The 24,688-nt window shown below is 38.2% G+C and overlaps 1 protein-coding gene across 1 annotated transcript; it reads right to left on the bottom strand.

The window, feature by feature from the left end:
* Positions 1-465: 465 nt before the first annotated feature.
* On the bottom strand, positions 466-1,125 carry LOC131628534 (uncharacterized). The gene has a single exon (XM_058899365.1). It carries the CDS (start codon positions 1,123-1,125, stop codon positions 466-468), a length of 660 nt encoding a protein of 219 aa, XP_058755348.1.
* Between the last annotated feature and the right edge of the window lie 23,563 nt (positions 1,126-24,688).

Genomic DNA, 24,688 nt, shown 5'->3' with positions numbered 1-24,688 from the left:
CTCATCCCTGAAAATCACAACCATACCATCGAGGTAATTCATCCTAAATATCAGAAAACACGAGAAATTAGTTCAGATAATATATATACATATGTACTAAAAACAAAATAAAAGTAAAAATAAACCATGGGTTGCCTCCCACGCAACGCTCGTTTAACGTCATTAGCTTGACGGTTAGATCTTACTTTATGTAGGTATTGGAGAGTCTATAAGAATATGACTAGAGTAACCAACGGGCTGATCTCCCCCTTTGTACAACTTCAGTCTTTGTCCATTTACCACAAACGGGGCACATGAATCATTCTTAATTTCTACTGCTCCTGACCGTAGAACTTTCGAAACTTCAAATGGACCTGTCCATCGTGAGCGAAGCTTACCAGGGAAGAGACCTAGTCTTGAATCGAATAGGAGGACTGGGTCGCCAATGTTGAAATCTTTCTTTATGATCTTCTTGTCATGCCTTATCTAGGTTCTTTCCTTGTAAATGATGGCATTCTCGTACGCATTTAAGCGGAGTTCTTCCAACTTATGGATATCCAGAATACGTTTCTCTCTGACCTTCAAGTAATCTAAGTTCAATGTTTTAATTGCCCAATAGGCCTTATGTTCCAATTCAAAAGGTAAATGACAGGACTTTCCGTAGACCAATTGATAAGGGGTTGTTCGAATAGGGGTTTTATAGGCCGTTCGGTAGGCCCATAGAGCGTCTCTAAGTTTTGCTAACCAATCTTTTCTAGACAATGATACAGTTTTCTCCAAGATCTTCTTAATTTCCCTATTCGACACTTCCACTTGGCCACTAGTTTGAGGGTGATATGGTGTTGCCACTCTATGTTTTACTCCGTACTTACTTAGAAGTTTGTTGAATATCTTAGATATAAAGTGTGATCCTCCATCCCTTATGACTAACCTCGGAGTTTCAAACCTAGGGAAAATGATATTCTTGAATAGTTTGACAACTACCTTGGTATCATTTGTGGGTGATGCAACAGCTTCGATCCACTTTGATACGTAGTCAACGGCCACTAGGATGTACTTATTACCCATTGAGGAAGGGAAGGGTTCCATGAAATCAATACCCCAAACGTCGAATAATTCTACTTCTTGGATGTTACTCAAAGGCATTTCGTCACGTCTTGAGATGTTCCCAATGCGTTGGCATCGGTCACATTTTGAAATGTAAGCGTGGACATCGCGCCAAACTGTAGGCCAATAAAGACCATCTTGGAAAATCTTGACGTATGTCTTAGATGTTCTTGCATGTCCGCCATAAGGGGCAGCATGGCAGTGTTCGATGACGTTGCCTACTTCTTCTTCTGGCACACATCGTCTGAAGATATTATCTATTCCCCTTTTAAATAGGAGGGGTTCGTCCCTGTTTACGGTGATTTCCGGTAAACAACCGCTAGTCTTCCAAACTATAATAAATACGATTTGGTTACTCGCAGGATCGACTAGATTGATCCTAGGACATAGTCAAAAAGGTTGTTACTCATGATAGTTCGAATCATGTCTATGGTTGGCTTGTCTCGAAATAAGAAATGCTTAATCAAAGAAATAAAGATTAACAATCACCTTGTTATACACGTATGTCATACCCCAAAATTTGCCCTCATATATTTGCAAATGTCATTTTTATTTCGATAATTGACATGGTCCAGTTGGTAAGAATTTAAGCGTGAAAGGTACAAAGGTGAAAAGACCCGAGTTCGAATTTCGCCTCCTTTCATATGTTAAACTTATTTTCTAATGTCATTTTGCATTTAATTATAATTTTATTATGTTATTACTACCATAATAATATTATTACCATTAAATAAATAAAATAAACACTTACTATTTTTATATTAGGATTTAGTATCATCATAAAAATAAAAAATATATATGTATATATATATATATATATATATATATATATATATATATATATATATATATATATATATATATATATATATATAATAATTTCTTTGTGTCACGTTTTTAGTAAAGTTTTTTAGTTTTATAGAATTTTAATTTCTCTTATTTTAGGTAGATTTCATTATTAATGTTGTTATTATAAAAGAATTAGTCAAAAGCTGCAACAAGAGATTTCTCACAAGTACCAGATTTAAAGCAAAGCAAAAGAGGACATCCAAGATTCACGGTTTCGGTTACAAACTTTCAGATACATTAGATCTCAATCATCCTCAATATCACTCAATCAGCATTTAACAAGATTGAATCCGGAATTAATTTGAAAGACCTAATTTGGCATTATAAATACAGAGCAGCATCACACAGAAGAAGAGGATTGGCCGCGGCAAGAAAGATAGGGGAGTTCCAAAAAACAAAACGTGAATTCAAGTGCTGTGGCAAACAAATTTTGAGGCCAATTCAAGCTCTCTCACGCATCCAAAACGCTTTTCTCGTGGCTTTCTGAAACGAACCATATCGCTTCCATTGATCGAAGCCTCCAGAAACCCAGTCTCACACCTCACGGTTTTCCTCTTCTTTTTTTTTAAATCGAATTGCCGAATTTGTGCATCATAAACATGTTTGGATTGTACTATTGCGTTTAGAATGATGTTTGCAAACTATCTGTGATGTTTAATTGGAGTTTAGTTGCAGGTACTATGAATCACCATAGCCATGGTTCATGTTCGTGATTTTGGGGAAATCGGGTTAGAGCCAAAATCGGACGAAACTAATAGCGCAGTTGAATTCAGGGGTCGATTTCGCATTGATCCATGGTTTTATCTTGAAATTATCTGTAGTATTATTTAGGTTTTGATTTACACAGGTCCACAGCAACATGAAGTAACCGTGGCTGAAAGTTCTAGTTTTCACGAGGAAGACAAAGTCTGGGCGTTTTTTTTAGTTCATTAACGTCATTTAATTGCTTATATTAATCCCAGCCCAATTCAATATCAGCAATCATAACTGGCTCAGTTGGCAGTGCGCTACGTCTTTCATACGCAAGGGCAGGGGTTCGTTCCCTGCCTCTTGCGTTTATTTCCTTTAATTTTTCATGAACTTTGTTGCTCGCAGATTCAGTATGGTTGGCTCACGCATGTGCCTGATGGACCCTCGCTACAGCAGCCATCCGATCAGCTTCTCAATGGATCCAACGCACCTGAATACGAAGGACCACCATGCACCTCCACAAGCTCACCACACCGGAACATGAGCTGAGTGTTTCTAAATTTTTTATTTTTTTATTTTTTATAACATAGTTTTTATTTATTTGTTTATATCTAGTCTTTCAAAACTTTTTTTATATTTATATTCTATTTTAACATTTTGCTATAAATTTCTTTTTTCTCAATAAAAACATTCAAATTAAAAATATTTATTTTAATTGACTTAAATAATTAAATGTTTAGATTAATTGTTTAATTATTTAATTAATTATAATTTTTTTTTTATAAAAAAAATACATATTAGGATTAGGTGATTAGATTAAAAACCAATAATTAATTAATTTGGTTTTTTATTTATTCTATTAATCATAGTTAATTTGTGACCTAATCAAGGTTTACGAAGATCATGCCTGCACTGAAAATGTTTTTCTTGTGTAGTTTTTCAGGGTTAGCACCAGGATTTCCTCCGACTACGAGCCATATCGGATCAAAGCTAAGTTCTTGATTCTATTCTTCTAATTTAAATATTTATTTTTGCCTTTTAATTTAAATATTTATTTTTTGCCTTTTAAGTTAATTATTTATTTTTGCCTTTCTGATTTGAAATTATGGTTTTATCTTCAATATCAATGAACTGGCCATACACTCACCCTGTGTGTTTATTTTTCTTTTTCCAATTTTCAGGGTTAGCCAACCGTCAAAGCTCAATTAGTCGGGTCAATCGAAGGTTCAAGGAAGATCAGGACATTCAAGATTTTTTGATTAATTATTGTTCCTTCTTATTCTTTGCCTTTTAATTCCCCATCCCCGCAGGTGTTTATTGTAATAGCGTAGGATTTTCATTCTGCCTTTATTTTTCTGCTGTGGTTAGTAATCTTAGGGAGTGCAAGCCTTGAACTAAATTAGATCACTAATTACAAGATAACAATATCTGAATTAACCACGTGATTGTGCCACACACACACCTTTAGGGTAATCCCTCTTGTTGCCTTTGTTGCCTGTTGCCTTATAAACCTGTTGCCTCTAAGTATGCTAAATAGTCAAAGTCCCTCGATTCCGAGGATACCTAATGTAATGTTGCCTTCAAAGTTATTGAAACTCCCCCGAGGTTTCCTTATAAAGAGTGATTGTCCCTATTGCTAAGGTATCCTCGCATGATGCCTAAACAGATTCAATGACTATTATATCCTTCCCATAGACTACCTGCCTTTTTTATGGCAAGGGACAGTCTTGTGGTGAACGATAATTTCTCGATGACCCTTTAACATCCAATTGAAAGACTTCCTGCCCTCTCATGGTATGGATAGATCCTTTCGCCCAAAAAGCTAAAAGAACGATTTTTCAAACTTAGGGTAGTTGCTACTAATTGCTTGCTCTAAAATTCAAATTACTTTTCACACCTCTTTTCAAAGAATCTTTTCAAAAAGACTACGCTTATTTACAAGCTAAAGTTCTTCTTCAAAATCTTTTCTTATTCAAAATCTTTTCAAATGATTCAAACAAACAAGTGAGCTAAGCAATTAAGAGCCCATGGATAACCATGGATACAAAGGGTGCCTTACACCTTCCCTTTGTATAACTTACCCCCCGAACTCAAAATCTTTTTAAAAGGTCTTTTCCTGTTCTTTTAGCCTTTCTATATTGGATAAAATAAAAGTCGGTGGCGACTCTTGCTATCCGCACATTTCGTAAAAGTCAGTTCACCGTATTACAGAACTGGCGACTCTGCTGGGGAAAATTCGATAAAAGAGGGGTTACCTTAAAAGTTTAGGATTCACTTTAATTGTTTTCTATTGTTTGTTTTGCTTGTCTTAATTTTCAAGGCTGTTTTAGGAATTCTGCTGTGTGAAAGATCCTACACCCGGATCTAGTGTACCTTAAGTATGTGGCATGAGACCAGGGAAGTTGTACGACATGTATCGTTATGGTTGAACTGGTGGCCACCGTTAGTGCGACGCTTTGGTTTGTCTTGATGGCCCTTGAATCTGATCGAGGAGACATTTGGCTACCGCGTGGTGTCATGAGCACTAATTCGCCTTTAGAACCTTAGTTGAACTTGACTTTGGCTTATAAGAAGTAGCGAGATGGCAGGCTTCGGATTCCTGACTGAAGCCGGTTGATACTCGATGCTACACTCATTGAGATTGGACTCAAGGGATGCTTTTGGCTGGCCGATTGAGTGCTATGTTGAGACAATGCCCACGAGAAAGATCAGGGATATGAGCACCATAGAACCTGGTTACTTTTAGGACAGGTTGAACCAACTAAACGAAAGGAAGAAGGGTATATACCTATGGACTTCATGCAAGCCTACCCTTAAGGCAATTGTGTGACTTGCTTGTGTTTGTTATCTACTTGGCATTACGACATCATGGCATATCATATCCACTAACAATTTCAAGGACCAAGAAATTTATATTTGTACTGTTTTGTAGGACATGGCTTTTGCTACTAGGGATTATGTACGACTCAACTTCGTGGGGATACCTTCTGAGCTTAAGGAGCTTGCCTTAGAAGTTCCTGGAGATTCTAAGTTTGCTGAAAGACATGGTTATCTACTCCGACTGGTCACCTCCCAATTTGAAGAAGATATGATGAGAGTCTTATGCCAATTCTTCGATCCCGATCATCATTGCTTCACTTTTCCAGATTATCAGTTGGTACCTACCTTGGAGGAGTTCTCGGATTTACTTGGTATACCCATCTCTGAGCATTTACCCTTTACTGGTTTGGAGAGCACTCCCAAACCTGAGACTATTGTTGCTGCACTACACCTAAAGAGATCAGACATTGCTTCCAACTGGGACACCAAGAATGGAGTCGAAGGTCTCTCGGCCAAATTCTTATTTGGAAAAGCTCGACAATTTCTGAAAGTCATGAGTTACCATGCTTTTGAAGATGTTTTGGCTTTATTGATATATAGTTTGGTTTTGTTTCCTAATCCTGATCAATTCATTGACGTGCACGCAATCAAGATCTTTTAACCCACAACCCAGTGCCTACACTACTGGGAGACATTCTGCACTCTCTTCACTCCCGTATCATGAAGAAGCGAGGGACTCTTATGTGTTGCACACCCTTGCTAGCTAGGTGGTTTATTTCGCACCTTCCGCGTTCAGTGGTCAGAAACGATCAAAAGATGCAATGGTCTCGAAGAATCATGTCACTTTCTCATTCAGATATCCGTTGGCACGTCATATCTCAGGAGTACGTCACTATGATCGATCATTGTGGGAAATTCCCTAATGTGCCTCTCCTTGGCATTAGAGGGGGAATCACCTACAATCCTTCATTAGCCCTACGACAGTTTGGTTATGCTCTAAGAGATGGTCCTCATCACTTGATTATTGAAGGGGTTGTTTTCAACTATGAAGAAGATGTTCAAAACCAACGCCGAGAGTTCATACGCGCTTGGAATAAAGTGTACAAGGTTGATAGCAAAAGTTGGGGGCAAAAGAACTCCTTTCCTTCAGAACCTTATCTTAGATGGGTGCGCACTCGCGCTCAACGTTTTGTCATGCCATATCCCTATGTTAGACCTGTGATTGTTGAACCTGAATGTGAAGAAAAGGTTCCTTTGGTTATTCTCCATCCGGACATGCCTACCGATTTAGAAGAACTACAAAAGTCATGGGTTCAATTGAAAGAAGAAAGAGATACTTTTGAGGCTCAATTCCATGCTAAAGAGAAACAAGTGTTAGAACTCACAAGACTACTTCAGGCGGAGCAAGGTATCAACAACTTCATTGGATCAAAGAGGAAGCGCCCATGGGAGACTTGAAGGAGTTTTATCTTATTACTATTATTATATCTAGTTGTTTTACTTATTTGTTTTCTTTTGTAAGCCTAAAAGTGGCAAAGAACCATAACTAAGTACAAGTTAATTATTATTATTATTAATAAATTTGTTCTTTCTTTCTTGTTTAAGCAAATTTAAATTTCAAGGTCCTTGAAAACATTGCATATGCATAATCATATCCTTCATAAACATCGCATCACAGGTTTCATAAAAACAAATGCCTCATCTTTCCGCTGTTTATTTCAGCAAGGAAATGGATCTCGAACAATCTGTCAAAAATCTTCAGGCTCAGAATAACCAGTTCCAGAAAATAATTTTTAACTTGGCCAAGGGGCAAGAAGAACTGAAGGCACTTTTGATCGAGAAGGAAAAAGATCAACATAGGCAACAAGATGGTCAAGGTACATGGAAATCCAAACCCAAGCGATCATTCACTCCGTTGCACATGCCGATGTCCCAAGTTCTGCAACAACTGCTCAATCAGAACTTGATAACCTTATTACCTTCATATTCAATTCCTACAAATCCTGCTCCTGGGTATAAGCACCATGCGAGATGTGCTTATCATTCGAATAGTCCTGGTCATGACACAGAGGATTATGGACCATTGAAGCATAAGATCCAAGACTTAATTGACGACAAGATCATTGACTTCAATTCAATTAAGGGGCCTTACATGGCTAATACTGTGCGTAACCAACAAGTTGGGGAAGTTCTGATCTCCACATTAGCATCACAACCACAACGTAAGCGTAGCGCGCCTAAAAGACAATTCACAAAGATCAACATGACTTTGGCTGAAGCGTTGCAACAGATGCTAAAGAAAGGGCTAATTACTTTGAGGGATCCTCCTCGGAATCCTAACACTTTGTCTCATCAGTATAATCCTAATGCAAGATGTGCCTATCACTCCGATAGCATCAGACATGACACTAACGATTGCTGGCTATTGAAGAATAAGATCCAAGATTTAATCGACGACCAGATCATTGACTTCAACTTACCTGAGGAACCTCCTATGGCTAATATTGTGCATAACCCGAAAGGTCGTAATAAACACAACCTATCCGCTGGGGCATTTCCACAACAACAAAGACGCAAGCCAAATGCACCTAAGCGTCAGTTCACGAAGATCAACATATCACTGGCTCAGGCATTACAACATTTGTTGAAAGCAAACTTGATTACTGTGAGGGATCCTCCTGTAAAGCCCAACACTTCCGCTCCTAGCTATAAGCCCAATGCGAGGTGCGCATATCATTCCAATAGCCCTGGACATGATACAAATGATTGTTGGCCATTGAAGAACAAGATTCAAGACATGATCGATGCTGGTGAAATTGAATTCAATCATCCCAAGACTCCTGTAGTGATCACCGCTCCCATTCATAGTCACGACAAGATTGATTAATGTTTAGAAGGATGAACTTTTTTAGATCATTAGATTTACTTTCAGTTGCAATTTCTTTTTCTGTTTGTTTAAACATTCGACTTATGATAGACATTATTTGTCTTAATAATCATCATCAGTGCATTGCATATGTTTGTCTTGAATAATTTACTTCGCTATCACTCATTTTAAATTGCATCTTTACTTTGCATATGTTTTATGATACTCAACTCCTGCTAAAGCTGTATACCTTTTGAGGGAGGATGACGAAAACGATACCGCAACCTCATACAGTATGCTTTTGAGCGGACTATGCTGACGATGTACAGGCATTGTTTCAATTCCTAAACAGCGGAGATATAAGGATGTTAATCCCTTGTCAACCAGTTTGAGCCTTCGAAGTAGGAGTTTTTTTTTCTGTACGAAAAAACCCGCATTTTTAACCTGGGGAAGGGTAGTTCTCAATTAATTTGACTGTGCATTCTATTTTAAGAGAATCATTCCGTACACCTTTCAACAAAGGTTTCAAGCACAAGTGTTCGTCCGCACACATCAAAGAAGTGTTCGAGATGTCAATTAAAAGCAAATGATGGTTCATCAATCATTAAGCGAGGCAGTCAATATCTTTCAAAAAGAAAAAAAATGAAAAAACATATATACAAAGAAAAGCCTGCTAAGTCAAAAATCAAAAGGATGACTTAGGCAAAAATCAAGGCATCCCGCTGACTGTAATCTCAAAAATAAACAGTTCAGGCAAAAGTTAGGGATATCAAAAAGATGAAAGAAGAGAAGTCAATAAATTCCTGAACAACACAATGTTGTGACTACCAAAAGGAAGAAGTGACTGCCATCTCAAAAGTTCTCTTTGCTTGTGAACCATCATCATTATCAAAAGTGCAAATCCAAAAGTCTCTTGGAACATGAATGCATAAGTTGAATTAACTGAGCTTAGGACTGAAGATCATCACGAAGAGGGGTGGGTGCAATCAAATTTTGAGCCGTTATCCTTTGTTTCTTAAACCGTGAACCAAGCCACGTTATAAACCTTGGAAGTCCTAACTGAAGCATGGTTAGTTCGAAAGCATACTGTCACCAAAAGGTACTCTGACTCCTTAAGGTTTACCAAAAATGCTGAGTCGATATTTCGCTTCTACAAAAATAGCATGTTTTTACAAATATCACACTTTTACATCTTTTGTTTTAATGTTTTTTTAAAGAACTCAAGACAAACGTATGCATTGCATCTCATGAATTCATTATTAAACAAATTCTGCTACATAATTTCAAATGTTAGCAACTGAAAGAATTTGCACAGGGTACAACTAATGACTCCAAGTTATCCCGACCAACAAAGATTACTCCAAGAAGCAATGTCTCCTACGTATACAAGGGGCATGACACATTTTGCCCAATCAATCTGGGACAATCAGGTCAAGATTCAAAGAATCTCTCAAGTGCCAAACAGTCAAAGGCATACATCTCAAGTGGGTTTCAAACTATTTCCCAATCAATCTGGGGCAATCAAGTCAAGATTCCAAGAATCTCTCAGGATGCCAAAACAATCATGGGCATCATCCTAAGTTTACGATTACCAGGGGCATGTCGCCCATAGTGCACATCTCATAAAGTCCTCGCGAGGCGAATCTTTCTAAAGTCCCTACTAGCAGGGACAAATCTATGCGAGTCCAGTTGATACTTCGATCAATATTCATTGGTATGTCCTAATCAAATCCAGGAATGGTAGTTACTATAATACTGGGGGCAACTTTCAAGACACCCTTGTCTCCCCACAGAGCCGGGTTCACAAGATCATATCCCCATAGAGTAATCATTAAAAAGATACCTTCAAATGCTCTCGTCCCGACGAAGACATGGCTCCCCAACGGAGTTTACATCTTCAACACTGGCGGTTCCCCGACACTTTTCTCTTCCCCAAATAGGTTTATTCATCTCTCTTATCCCCAGTCAGGATACATCAAGTTAGTGATCATCCCCAAGCAGAGATCATAAATCCCCAACTGAGCATCTACAAGATAAAATCAAACATCAAAATTACAATGACATGGAGATCCATCTTCTCAATCAAGATGTGTCAAATAGCATAAATCATAGTCATACGTCATAAATCATAAACATCAGTCACACATCATATACATCACATACGTATTCATACATTACCTACATTACTTCATGATAAACATATAGACTTCTCATTTACTTTGAGAGACTCGTCATATAATACATGGATCATGACATTGCATAAAGACTAACTTTACTTTTTTCAAGACACAGGTACAAGCAGATAAACAAAATCTCCAATTGTCAAAGATCTAATTCAGTTACTACGAACGGTACTGACATGGTCGACGCTCAAAGGTCTAATTCTATCATCACGAACGGTGTAGACAAGATCATTTCCAAAGATCTAATTCAGTTACTATGAACGGTACTGACATGATCAACTCTCAGAAATCTAATTCCACCACCACGAACGGTGTGGACACGATCAACTTTTCCTAAGTCTAATTCAGTTACTACGAATGGTGCTGACACGATAAGAGATCTAATTCCATCATCACGAATGGTGTGGACACGATCAACTTCTCCAAAGTCTAATTCAGTTACTACGAACGGTGCTGACACGACAAAAGATCAAATTTCATCATCACGAACGGTGTGGACACGATTAATCTCTAACAAATACTTCTCAATACAAAGGATCTAGCCTAACGCACGACTTTCCAGACATCTACGGATGCAAATTGGATTCAGTCTAACGCATGACTCATCCTTCAACCTAATGCACGGTTTTCTAGACATCTACGGATGCAAATTGGATTCAGTCTAACGCACGACTCATCCTTCAACCTAACGCACGGTTTTCCAGACATCTACGGATGCAAATTGGATTCAGTCTAACGCACGACTCATCCTTCAACCTAACGCACGGTTTTCCAGACATCTGCTGATGCAAACTAGACCCAGTCTAACGTACGACTCAACCTAAGTCTATTCCTCAGAAACAGTCTAACGTACGACACATTCTGACTCTCAAGTATATCAAGTTGGATGGCATCTTCAAGACCATCTCAATCATACATCTTCTCCAAACACCTGGATGGCATCTTCAAGCCCATCTCCGACAAGAGTCCCTTCATCATCAGTTAGGACAAATTCCTGGGTATTCTAGTGTTCAATCCTCTTCCACCTTCATATTCCTATTGGCATACAAACCACTCTACATCTTCAGGTTCAAGAAGATTGAACAGGGGCAGCTGTCATACCCCAAAATTTGCCCTCATATATTTGCAAATGTCATTTTTATTTCGATAATTGACATGGTCCAGTTGGTAAGAATTTAAGCGTGAAAGGTACAAAGGTGAAAAGACCCGAGTTCGAATTTCGCCTCCTTTCATATGTTAAACTTATTTTCTAATGTCATTTTGCATTTAATTATAATTTTATTATGTTATTACTACCATAATAATATTATTACCATTAAATAAATAAAATAAACACTTACTATTTTTATATTAGGATTTAGTATCATCATAAAAATAAAAAATATATATGTATATATATATATATAATAATTTCTTTGTGTCACGTTTTTAGTAAAGTTTTTTAGTTTTTATAGAATTTTAATTTCTCTTATTTTAGGTAGATTTCATTATTAATGTTGTTATTATAAAAGAATTAGTCAAAAGCTGCAACAAGAGATTTCTCACAAGTACCAGATTTAAAGCAAAGCAAAAGAGGACATCCAAGATTCACGGTTTCGGTTACAAACTTTCAGATACATTAGATCTCAATCATCCTCAATATCACTCAATCAGCATTTAACAAGATTGAATCCGGAATTAATTTGAAAGACCTAATTTGGCATTATAAATACAGAGCAGCATCACACAGAAGAAGAGGATTGGCCGCGGCAAGAAAGATAGGGGAGTTCCAAAAAACAAACCGTGAATTCAAGTGCTGTGGCAAACAAATTTTGAGGCCAATTCAAGCTCTCTCACGCATCCAAAACGCTTTTCTCGTGGCTTTCTGAAACGAACCATATCGCTTCCATTGATCGAAGCCTCCAGAAACTCAGTCTCACACCTCACGGTTTTCCTCTTCTTTTTTTTTTTTTAAATCGAATTGCCGAATTTGTGCATCATAAACATGTTTGGATTGTACTATTGCGTTTAGAATGATGTTTGCAAACTATCTGTGATGTTTAATTGGAGTTTAGTTGCAGGTACTATGAATCACCATAGCCATGGTTCATGTTCGTGATTTTGGGGAAATCGGGTTAGAGCCAAAATCGGACGAAACTAATAACGCAGTTGAATTCAGGGGTCGATGTCGCATTGATCCATGGTTTTATCTTGAAATTATCTGTAGTATTATTTTGGTTTTGATTTACACAGGTCCACAGCAACATGAAGTAACCGTGGCTGAAAGTTCTAGTTTTCACGAGGAAGACAAAGTCTGGGCGTTTTTTTTTTAGTTCATTAACGTCATTTAATTGCTTATATTAATCCCAGCCCAATTCAATATCAGCAATCGTAACTGGCTCAGTTGGCAGTGCGCTACGTCTTTCATACGCAAGGGCAGGGGTTCGTTCCCTGCCTCTTGCGTTTATTTCCTTTAATTTTTCATGAACTTTGTTGCTCGCAGATTCAGTATGGTTGGCTCACGCATGTGCCTGATGGACCCTCGCTACAGCAGCCATCCGATCAGCTTCTCAATGGATCCAACGCACCTGAATACGAAGGACCACCATGCACCTCCACAAGCTCACCACACCGGAACATGAGCTGAGTGTTTCTAAATTTTTTATTTTTTTTATTTTTTATAACATAGTTTTTATTTATTTGTTTATATCTAGTCTTTCAAAACTTTTTTTATATTTATATTCTATTTTAACATTTTGCTATAAATTTCTTTTTTCTCAATAAAAACATTCAAATTAAAAATATTTATTTTAATTGACTTAAATAATTAAATGTTTAGATTAATTGTTTAATTATTTAATTAATTATAATTTTTTTTTATAAAAAAAATACATATTAGGATTAGGTGATTAGATTAAAAACCAATAATTAATTAATTTGGTTTTTTATTTATTCTACTAATCATAGTTAATTTGTGACCTAATCAAGGTTTACGAAGATCATGCCTGCACTGAAAATGTTTTTCTTGTGTAGTTTTTCAGGGTTAGCACCAGGATTTCCTCCGACTACGAGCCATATCGGATCAAAGCTAAGTTCTTGATTCTATTCTTCTAATTTAAATATTTATTTTTGACTTTTAATTTAAATATTTATTTTTTGCCTTTTAAGTTAATTATTTATTTTTGCCTTTCTGATTTGAAATTATGGTTTTATCTTCAATATCAATGAACTGGCCATACACTCACCCTGTGTGTTTATTTTTCTTTTTCCAATTTTCAGGGTTAGCCAACCGTCAAAGCTCAATTAGTCGGGTCAATCGAAGGTTCAAGGAAGATCAGGACATTCAAGATTTTTTGATTAATTATTGTTCCTTCTTATTCTTTGCCTTTTAATTCCCCATCCCCGCAGGTGTTTATTGTAATAGCGTAGGATTTTCATTCTGCCTTTATTTTTCTGCTGTGGTTAGTAATCTTAGGGAGTGCAAGCCTTGAACTAAATTAGATCACTAATTACAAGATAACAATATCTGAATTAACCACGTGATTGTGCCACACACACACCTTTAGGGTAATCCCTCTTGTTGCCTTTGTTGCCTGTTGCCTTATAAACCTGTTGCCTCTAAGTATGCTAAATAGTCAAAGTCCCTCGATTCCGAGGATACCTAATGTAATGTTGCCTTCAAAGTTATTGAAACTCCCCCGAGGTTGCCTTATAAAGAGTGATTGTCCCTATTGCTAAGGTATCCTCGCATGATGCCTAAACAGATTCAATGACTATTATATCCTTTCCTTAGACTACCTGCCTTTTTTATGGCAAGGTACAGTCTTGTGGTGAACGATAATTTCTCGATGACCCTTTAACATCCAATTGAAAGACTTCCTGCCCTCTCATGGTATGGATAGATCCTTTCGCCCAAAAAGCTAAAAGAACGATTTTTCAAACTTAGGGTAGTTGCTACTAATTGGTTGCTCTAAAATTCAAATTACTTTTCACACCTCTTTTCAAAGAATCTTTTCAAAAAGACTACGCTTATTTACAAGCTAAAGTTCTTCTTCAAAATCTTTTCTTATTCAAAATCTTTTCAAATGATTCAAACAAACAAGTGAGCTAAGCAATTAAGAGCCCATGGATAACCATGGATACAAAGGGTGCCTTACACCTTCCCTTTGTATAACTTACCCCCCGAGCTCAAAATCTTTTTAAAAGGTCTTTTCCTGTTCTTTTAGCCTTTCTATATTGGATAAAATAAAAGTCGGTGGCGACTCTTGCTATCTGCACATTTCGTAAAAGTCAGTTCACCGTATTACAACGTAAATACAACATCAGCGAAAGGTAAGATAAAGATAAAATATAAGAAAAAAACTGTAAAGTGCAAGAATCTTAAAGTGTAGAGACTTAAATGCTTCGAAACTAAATAGAATGAAAATAAAGAGTGCAAGAATGTAAATGACAGAAAGTAAACGAAATGCAATAATATCAAAAGATACTTGAATAACGAAAGATACAAAGGTATTTAAAATGGTGTTGGTGTCATACGTACATTTCTCAGCGAAACTCATTCTCTTAACACTTGATACTTGAGCAATATGTGAGTGATTTGTACAAAATGAACACCCGGAATCCTAATACTAAAACCCTTATTTATACTAAATTCGACCCTAACGGTCCTACACTAATCTGATGCCACGTTACTCCCGAGAATCCTTGGGATGCCATCTGTCTTTGTGCAGTTATAAAAACTACTTCGAAATTCAAATCCTCCCGCCTGAATCCTCTTTCGACGCGTGGCAACGTAATCAGAATCGAGAATGCCACGAAAATACGTTAAGCTTCATTACTTTACATATTTCGTAAAAACGTCTAAGTCTCCAAAGATGATTCCTTTCGAATTTAACTTTAGTGCTAACTGTCTCCGCTCCAACTTAAACCATCATTCTCGAACATGGCCATCAGTAGCCATTTTTGACCCAAAAAGATGGTCATCAGTAACCATCTTCCTTCGAATTTCAAACCTTCGAAGAATATTTTTTCCAAACGAAATCTTCAGCTAACAAATTGCCCCCAATAAATGCCTGTTTCGAAAACAAGAGAAATAGGCGTTTCTTGTTATAATAAGATTTCGTTTTACTTACTTCTTAGAGTTCCAAGACTATTGACTGACGTCATAATCATTTATGACTCCGTTTCCAAAACGTCTTGTCATTTTCAAAGATGTCTTCTCATAACTTACATTCCCACGTTCTGGTCTTACTTCATGATCATTACTCCTATATACTAGGAGTAAAGCTAATAATTATTCGACCTCCGTTGGATTAAATCAACGCCTGTCGCGTGTCTCTTGGCTTTTACCCAAAAGATTTGAAAGGGTTTCCGTTAAACCTTTAAATACTTGAACTTCCACCTCCATATAACTTTCACTTCTATCTCCTCATTCTCTTCACAGAAAAGAACATCTCCGGTTACATTCAAACCCATTTCCCAAATCAAATTTACCCATGGCGTCTTCTTCAAATGTTCTTCAACCTGTTCTAAAACTTCAAAATCCTATGCAGACAGGGGATCAAGAACACATACCAAATCCAAATACTGCAGAGGCGCGCGCCATCTATGCTTCTCAGGTAATCATTCCCTTTGAACTTTCAGGAAAAACTCATGCCTTCATGGGTCCTTTATCAGGAGAAAATAACTCCTCTTTGAATAAATTCTTTCCTGCTTATTACAAGACTAGGCCTTTAGTTAGCAAGAATAAGATAGACGATGAAGGCCACCCAGTCTCAGCAAACCCTGATAGCCCAACAGAGACCTCAATTGAAACTCCTTTGGCCTTAGAAAAAATTAGGTTAAACTATGTAACCAATTTTGTGAAAGTATTTAGGTCAATCCCATTAGCAAAGGATCCTGACCTGTATTATGCTTGGCTAACGAAGGTAGAAAAGCAAAAAGCGCCTTTCTGGAAACAACTAGGCATTTACGATTTAATCCAATTATCCAAAACAGGTTTAGAATATAACCAAACCATGTTAGTAGCGTCAGTTTACTTCTGGGATGCTTCTCACAATACTTTTCACCTTCCATGCGGGATGGTTACCCCTACCCTCTTCGATGTAGCTGCCATTACAGGGCTTCGACCAACTGGGGAAACCTTCGACCCTAATTTCATGGATACTGACACCATTAATTTTAACGAAGCAACAGTCACCTATACTGCCTTCATTCAACAATACCATAATGAAACGGACCCAGACGTTTCTGACAAAGAACACATAGCGTTTCTAGCACTTTGGCTCTCGAGATGTGTCTTTTGCTCTAGGTCCATACAAGTAGCAAAAAGATATCTTTGCATGGCTAACCAGCTAAATGCTGGGATAAAGTTAAACCTAGGCCAGTTAATCCTAGGATTTCTTTATGAGAATCTTGGTGAGGCAACGGACCTTGTTAAGAACTACAAAACAGGGTCTCTTCTTTTCGCTGGTCCTTTCTGGCTGTTGCAACTATGGCTTAATGCCACTTTCGAGGCTCACCTCCCATATAAAAATGTCGTGGATGAAGAAAGTGAAGCCATAAAGGATCGAACATTGGCTTACCTAACTCCAAAGGAAGAAAGTGGCAAACTTCGTGAAACTTTCCTGGCATTCATGATGATGTTCGCTGAACGTCATCAATTCACTCCTTCGATGGCTCCATCCGTACAACGTAAGGTGGGTCCCGAATGGTTTACTCGAGAATTTCCAGCCACTTCTCCTGATCAACAAGCTGAATCTATGGCCATCTGGGAGGCTTTCCTCACCCCAAAGCTGTTATATCACCGACTTCGATCTCCAAAAAGTCATTGCTGTCTCCTCTGCTATCAACCGAATCTGGTTTCAAGATAATTTGGGCTGGTTCAACTCAAACCGAAGTGTTTGTATGACAAAAGGAATCACATGTGTCTACACACTTCGCATCTGACAGAAGATAAATATGAATAAAAAATCTCCCGATATGTTGGCATCACCACTTTGTCTCCTATTTCCTTCGAGCCTGCTTTTTATTCTACCATAGATTTTCATCAATGGTGGACAGATTATTATTCTACGCAAATCTTTGATGCTGACAGCCTTACTCGGGAACTAATTGCAGCTTTTGCTGATGTGCAGGAGAATTTCCAGAAAGGTACTTCGACTCATATTAAAGAAATTCAAGTATTTCAAAAGTTCTTTGAAACTATCTACAGGCCTGATGACCTTAGTCGGACCGTTTGCGAGGCTGCGGTTACTTTACATGAAAACTTTTCTGCTAAACTGGATAAGTTGAAACTGCCCCCGTCTGTTCGACCAGAACTGCGTTATGAAGTGGCTTTCAAACTTAATCCTCCAAAATTCCCTCCACTGCCAAGTGCTGATTTTGGTGTGGCTTTAAGTCCTCCTTTTCCAGACTGGTTTGTGTGTGGAAATCCTATGAAAATTCTTCAGGAACAAACTAAAAAACACGCTGAACGAGTGGTCCCGACTAAGCATACCTTGGATACTTTCAAAGGACATCTTCATATAGATATTGAGCATGTCCGCGTTTTAACTCCACTGCTTGAAGGTTGGGGTTTAGATAATCCTTCGACTAATTCCCCCTTTTTCATTGAAATACTGATTTATATTTTGTTCACAGCTGTTGCCCGAAAGAGACAAATCAAGGAAGCCCCTGTACAAAAGGGTTCTGGGACTTCGAGAATTACCAGGGCGAGTGGGAGTGATTCTATCACCACTTGCAAAAAACCTACGGTACATGGATCCCTTATATTTTAGCTTGTAAAATTTAATGAATGTCACTCACTTGGTTTTAATATGTACTTCAGAGCTCGAAACCTCCAGCGCATTCAAAACGAAAAAACTCCTCCAACAGCCGACTCAGATGATGAAGATAAATCTCCTCCTCGCACCAGACAAACGATAAAGAAAAGACAAAAAGCTGCTACCCCTTCAGCCAAAGGAAAGGGATCTGGGACTTCGAAGCTCACCTCTTCGAGTGACAAGGTGTCTTCCGAGGACTCTTCCTTGAAGGCCGCTAGCACTATCCCCATTATGGAGAGTCATAACTCCAGTCCAGACAACATTCCGACCAAGGTATTTTGGGTTTCATCATTTAATCATTTCTTTACATTCTAATTCTAATGATTAAGCTCACATTTTTACCTTGTAAATGTAGGATGATGCTGGTACCGCTACTTCTGATCTCAAAGCCTCAAGTTTACACATTGACCTTGACAAACTTCGAGGTAAATGTCTGCTCTTTCGAATGACAGATGAATTTTCTGCCTTTTCGTTTTAATCGATCCTGACTGTCCATCACAGGTGTTTCTCAACATGAATATCATGTGCTTTCTCCCGTTCTCGAAGACAATCAACCTCTTACAACCATCATTCTGACTGCGTCTGCTGAAGAAAGCCACTCAAATGACGAGTCTCCACCCACTCATCAATATGAAACTATGGAGGAAAATCTGCAATGTTCGAATAGTGGTAACGCAGCTGGACAACCAACTGGCAGCGAAGACACTATATCTGAACAAGATGCTGCAGAAGAAACTTCCAAACTGGCTACACCTAGTTCTAATGAAATTTCGAACCTTGGAATTACGGTCAGTCCTGTGACTACTTCGAAGCAAGCTCCTGCGATGCATACTCCCTCAGAACTAGAGCAACTCAAGAAAACTGATCTTGTGAGCTTCCTCAAGACCATGATGAGTATCGATAGCGCTTCGTCTCTTGGAACTTCTTCGACTGTCTTGGCAGGTACTGGAGACAAGGATGATATTACTAAACTCCTTCATCAGATAAGAGAGAGGTTCTTTGAAACCAACCTCGTCGAAGCTCTCAGCAAGGATTCCACCAAATATTATGGCCTAAACAACCTTTTGAAGAAAGTGGATTTACTTCTTGTTCCAGTGGAAATCTCAGAAGTCATTGTTTTATTGAGTTCTCTGATTGAACAACTCCAATCTAATCTCCTTCGAAAACGGGATATTGACAGACAACTCACAGCAAAAATGACTTCTCACAGTTCTTCATGGAAAGCTGCTAACGATGCAACGAAGAGGGTTGAAACCCTTAAGCTCGAGCGTTCGAAGAACCAACCAGAATATGAAGAGTGTGAGACAAATATCAAAGCTTGGAAAAAAGAAATTGAGCAACTCAAAGGGAAGATAAAGGATGCCCAGTCTCGTCAGGTAGAAATCCAAAAAACCAATCAAGACGAATTAACTGAAGTGGCGCAGTCAGGGATTCGACACTTCGAGACGGCACATCAACTAGTGCCAGAGATCGAAGAACTGAAAAGACAACAGGCATTAATCGAACTTCATATGTCCTTATAGGAGATCCCGTACTCAAAGATAAAAGATAACCTTCCCAAAGATTTTAATTAGTTGCTTCGAACCTTGTACTCTTTTTTGTGCTGCGTACTTATCTTGTTTTGTAATCAAATTTCTCCAAGAATATATATATGTGCAACTTTATCTTTCAATTTCCCCACATATTTTATTTTGCAATTATCATAAGTAATGTCTTAGCAATTCTCTAAAACTTGCCAAAATATACTTTTTCCACTGTCACAGTAATTTTAATAAATGTAACCACGTGACATGATTATCCTTCGCAGCCCTTTGAGCCTAGACTTGACGTTTCTACTACCCTTAGCCATAACCATCATTGAAAGCTGACGTCACCTTTTCCAAAACGTCTATTTGAGACGTGCGTGCATCAGTTCTCATCATGATTACATTTCAACTTCCAAGGGCGGGAAACGGCAGAAGCCATGACTTCTCTTTGGAATACCAAACGCAGTCCAATCAAACATTAAAATAAACCGTTCCTCTACTGCCAACTTATTCTATATAAAGGGTTGGCATTCCACTTCTTCCTTCACCCTTTCTTCAAACTTTTGCCCAAAATTTTCGTTTCTTCTTGCATCCTCTCAAATACAGAGTCAGATAAAACCTTCTCCAACCTTTTCTTGTCCAAATGGCACTACCCCTAACTTATGCTAACATCAGGGCTTGCATCAAGAAAGAATTCAGAATCTCTGAAGAAGAACTTGATGAAAACTTTATCAATATCGGTGCCCTCTTTGCTAACCAAGAGCTTGACTTTTACCATGAAATCCTGGAGGGATCTGTTTATCCCAATATGTTAGCAGACTTTTGGATGTTTGCGTCTCTGCGCATAGATCCGGAAGGCAGAACCACTATCGTCTCTGAGGTTCGAAGGGCCCATATCACTATCACTCCTTCCACCATCTCCAACCTGCTGAGATGCAATAACTCTGGGGAGACTTTTGACGACAATACCTTCAACATGACCACCCATCTTATGTTGAGGACTCTTATGGATAATGATCCTTTCAGCGCCAAGGTCATCAGGGTTTGGCACCAACTCCTCGTGGGCAACTTTCGTCCACGAAACCATGATCAAAATAGCATCATGGTGGAGGATTTGGAGTTTATACTCTGTGCCCTCCGTGGGAAGAAGATTAACTTTCCTCTGATGATCTTCAAAGGACTTGTTGAAGCCGTTTCCATGGCTGCTGCTCGGCAAGGTGTGGTAACATGTCTTCCATATGGAAGACTCTTGTCCTACATGTTCCTTAAAAAGGGAATAGTGAGAAGGATGCGTAGATCTGGATCCTTGGACATGTTCGAGGCGGAAAGCTTGCCCCTGCTGTCCCTAGAGGGTTTAGATCAAAGGATCAACTAGGAGGTGGGTTATTTTAGGCTTCATGTTTTGGCTTATGTAATCCTCAATGTTCTTAGAAACCACCTTCTATGTAACAAATGTACTCCTTTGATATTAATGAAAAATATTTTGGCATTTCTTTGGCTTCTTACTGTATTTATCATGCATGTTCGTTTGAACATACAACCATTTTGGTGTTAGTTCAACCATATTGGCCTACGTAATATACTTCGAATATCTACGTTTTTGTAAGAATCTTTACTTCATGCATGCTTGGTTTGTATCTTTTCAGATACTTTCCATTTACCCTTAAAATCCTACGATCTTCTGCCAATTCTTCTATTTCATAAGCGTTATTTGAAAACACTTTCAAGATTCGAAAGGGTCCCTCCCAATGTGGGGACCATTTACCAAGTGCTTGATTCTTTCGATCTATAGGTAAAATAGCTTTCCAAACTAAGTCATTATTAACAAACGTTTTACCTTTCACCTTTTTATTGTATGCTCTGGACACTCTTTCTTTCTGTCTTTTTATCATCTCCAATGCTCGAAGTCTGTCTTCGTCCAAATCTACTAATTCATTCATCATCAATTCCCAATACATGTTTGGAGGGATTTCTGCCTATCTTTGTATCCGAACTGACTGCAAATATATCTCAATTGGGAGTACTGCATCATGTCCAAACGTCAGTTGGAAAGGCGTTGTGTTTGTAGCTTCTTTTGGAGATGTTCGACAAGCCCAAAGTGCTTGGTCCAAAGTTTTATGCCAATTCTTGGGTTTTCTCCCTACATGTTTCTTTATAAGACCAATTATTATCTTATTTGCTGCTTCGACTTGTCCATTTTCCTGAGCATAGTAAGGTGTAGAAGTGAACAACTTGAACCCCATATCTTTGGCGAAGTCTTGCATCTTTCGCCCAGTGAACACTGATCCTTGATCTGTGGTTATACTTTCTGGGATTCCAAATCTGTATATGATGTGTTTCTGAATAAACTCAATCACAGATTCCTGATCCACATTCGCAAGTGGTATCGCTTCGACCCATTTTGTGAAGTAGTCTATTCCTACCAAAATATACCTTTGACCTCTAGAAGACTTGGGGTGAATTTCTCCAATTAAGTCTAATTCCCAGCCTCTGAAAGGCCATGGTTTTATTATTGAACTTAATTCATTTGCAGGAGCATGTTGAATACCTGCATGCTCTTGACATTCTTGACAACCCTTTGCAAATTCTATGCAATCTTTCAACATAGAGGGCCAATACATTCCGTATCGAAACAAAAGCCATTTCATTTTATGCCCTGCTTGGTGCGCACCACATGCTCCGCGATGTACGTTTGAGAGAGCCAAATACGCTTCTTTTTCGCCCAGACACTTTAATAAAACTCCTTCGGGAGTTTTCTTAAACAATTCATTTCCCATTAAAAAGTATGATAAAGCTCGATATTTTACCTTTCTATCCGTGTATGTCGAAGGATCTTTTAAATAATTCACAATTGGACTTCTCCAATCTGTGTCTGCTAAAGAGTCTATATTCAAAACTTCAAACTATTGTTTGTTGGCAAAACCTAATTGTGAGTTCTCCAAGTCACTTGGGGAGAGCCTGGTAGCCATCGCCTTGCCTCTTACTTCGATCAGTTCTTCTAGTTTTTCTTTTGATACCCTATATCCTGAAGCTAACTGTGCCAAATCATTCGCTTCTTGATTTTTTAACCTGGAAACGTGATTTAGATCCACGTACTCGAATTTTTTGAGCAGCCTATTTGCTATGACAAAATACATGATCAGATTTTCTTTGATACACTTGTATTCTTTCTTCAACTGCTTAATCACTAGTTCAGAGTCTCCTTTAATTTCGACTCTGGTTGCCCCCAATTCTAACAAAGCCTCAAGTCCAGCAATCAATGCTTCATATTCAGCTTCGTTGTTGGAGCATAAGGGACCTTCAATCTTATACTTGAGCTTTGTTGGAATTCCATCAGGAGAAATTATTAGTATTCCAACGCCAGTCCCTTCTTTATGGGTTGAACCATCAAAGTATAGCTTCCAAGGCTTCAATTCTACGTATTGTTGAGGGTTTTCGACCACTGCATGGTCAACAATGAAATCTGATACAATTTGACCTTTCATTGCTGTGGTGTCGTTTTCTTTTACCTCCCCGTTTCACTTGGGAGGACGGCACGCTAAACCCTTCACGCGAAATTTGGAAGGAGAATGCGCCCGTGGTGGGATGAATTTTATTTCAGTTCTTCCTACGATATCACACGAACTTTCTTATTTGTCCTACGAGTAGGAAAGGGGAAAAAAGATCTCAACTAAACCCTAGGAGTTTGCTAAGTGTGGGGATTTACACCTAGACTAGAAATTCTGGAGTCCGGGAGGTCGGTTATACATAGGGAAGTGTTTAAACACCCTACATATCTGTAGTACTCTACAGGAACCTTCTCTGTGTCATTTGTGTTTGTGTTTGCTGCTAATGATTGGGAAAGTTTCTCCTTTGTGTTAGGAGAAGGAATTGATTTGATTTGAAAAGACAGACAGACAGACAGACTGACTATTTTTGGTATTTTATTAGCTCGCTGAGATTCCTTGTGAACCTCATGCCTACATATCCCTAGTGGAAGTCAGAGCTTAATGTAGTTCGGGGAACTAACTAGGGAAATTAATTGTTTTTGGTGCCTTGCTTGAAGCTCAAGGTTGAAGCTTGGAATTAAATCTCTGTTTACAGTAAAGAGACATGAAATTATCTCTACAGAGAGGTATTTGTACTATTCTACCACAAACATTTAAAGGAGTGACAGAATAACTGAATTCATTTCATTCAAGAGGGGGACCTTACTTGTGTGTGTGCAAGTATGCCAGTCAGATGCCTCTTAAATGAAAGAAAGATGCTCGTCCAAATTAGGGAAAGTGTACAAGTCTGGGGATGTGCCAGAGCATGTCTTTCAGAGTCCTAAATGGGAGACTTTGATTGAAATTGAAATTGAAATGTTTGTTTGTTTGAATGTGGTAGAGTAGTAAAAATATCTCTTTATAGAGATAAGCTATGTCTATCTACTGTATGAAAGATTTGACTTTAGCTGGCTTGTATGAGGCCCAAGCTTGAGGCTTTTTGATTGATTAATTAATATTATTGACTCTGGGAGATGACTCCACTGGGGATTAATTACAGGGTATTTTTGTGTTCTGTACAAAGCCCAGAATTGAGGCTGACTCTACTTAAGGAGACTCTATTTGTGTGCCTTGTACAAAGCCCAAGGTTGTGGCTGACTGTTGAGGATAATTGAATGAATGACTCTATTTTGTGTGCCTTGTACAAAGCCCAAGGTTGTGGCTAACTCTAGCTAGGGGAAAACATTATTTTCTGCCTTGTACAAAGCCCAAGGTTGTGGCGGACTCTTAAATAAATGAATTGAGTATGGATGACTATATGGGGAAAGATCCTAAGTGTTAGGAATCTTTGACACATGAAAAATATTATTTATCTGCCTTGTACAAAGCCCAAGGTTGT

This window comes from Vicia villosa, unplaced genomic scaffold (assembly GCF_029867415.1).
Source record: "Vicia villosa cultivar HV-30 ecotype Madison, WI unplaced genomic scaffold, Vvil1.0 ctg.000460F_1_1, whole genome shotgun sequence".
In the NCBI taxonomy this organism is placed as follows: Eukaryota; Viridiplantae; Streptophyta; class Magnoliopsida; order Fabales; family Fabaceae; genus Vicia; species Vicia villosa.
Note: the sequence above shows the minus strand (reverse complement) of the source record. Positions and strands in the feature narration are given on the sequence as shown.

Bases quoted from the DNA above. Each gene is read 5' to 3' on its own strand.
- LOC131628534 (XM_058899365.1), bottom strand. From the start codon at position 1,125: ATGCCTTTGAGTAACATCCAAGAAGTAGAATTATTCGACGTTTGGGGT.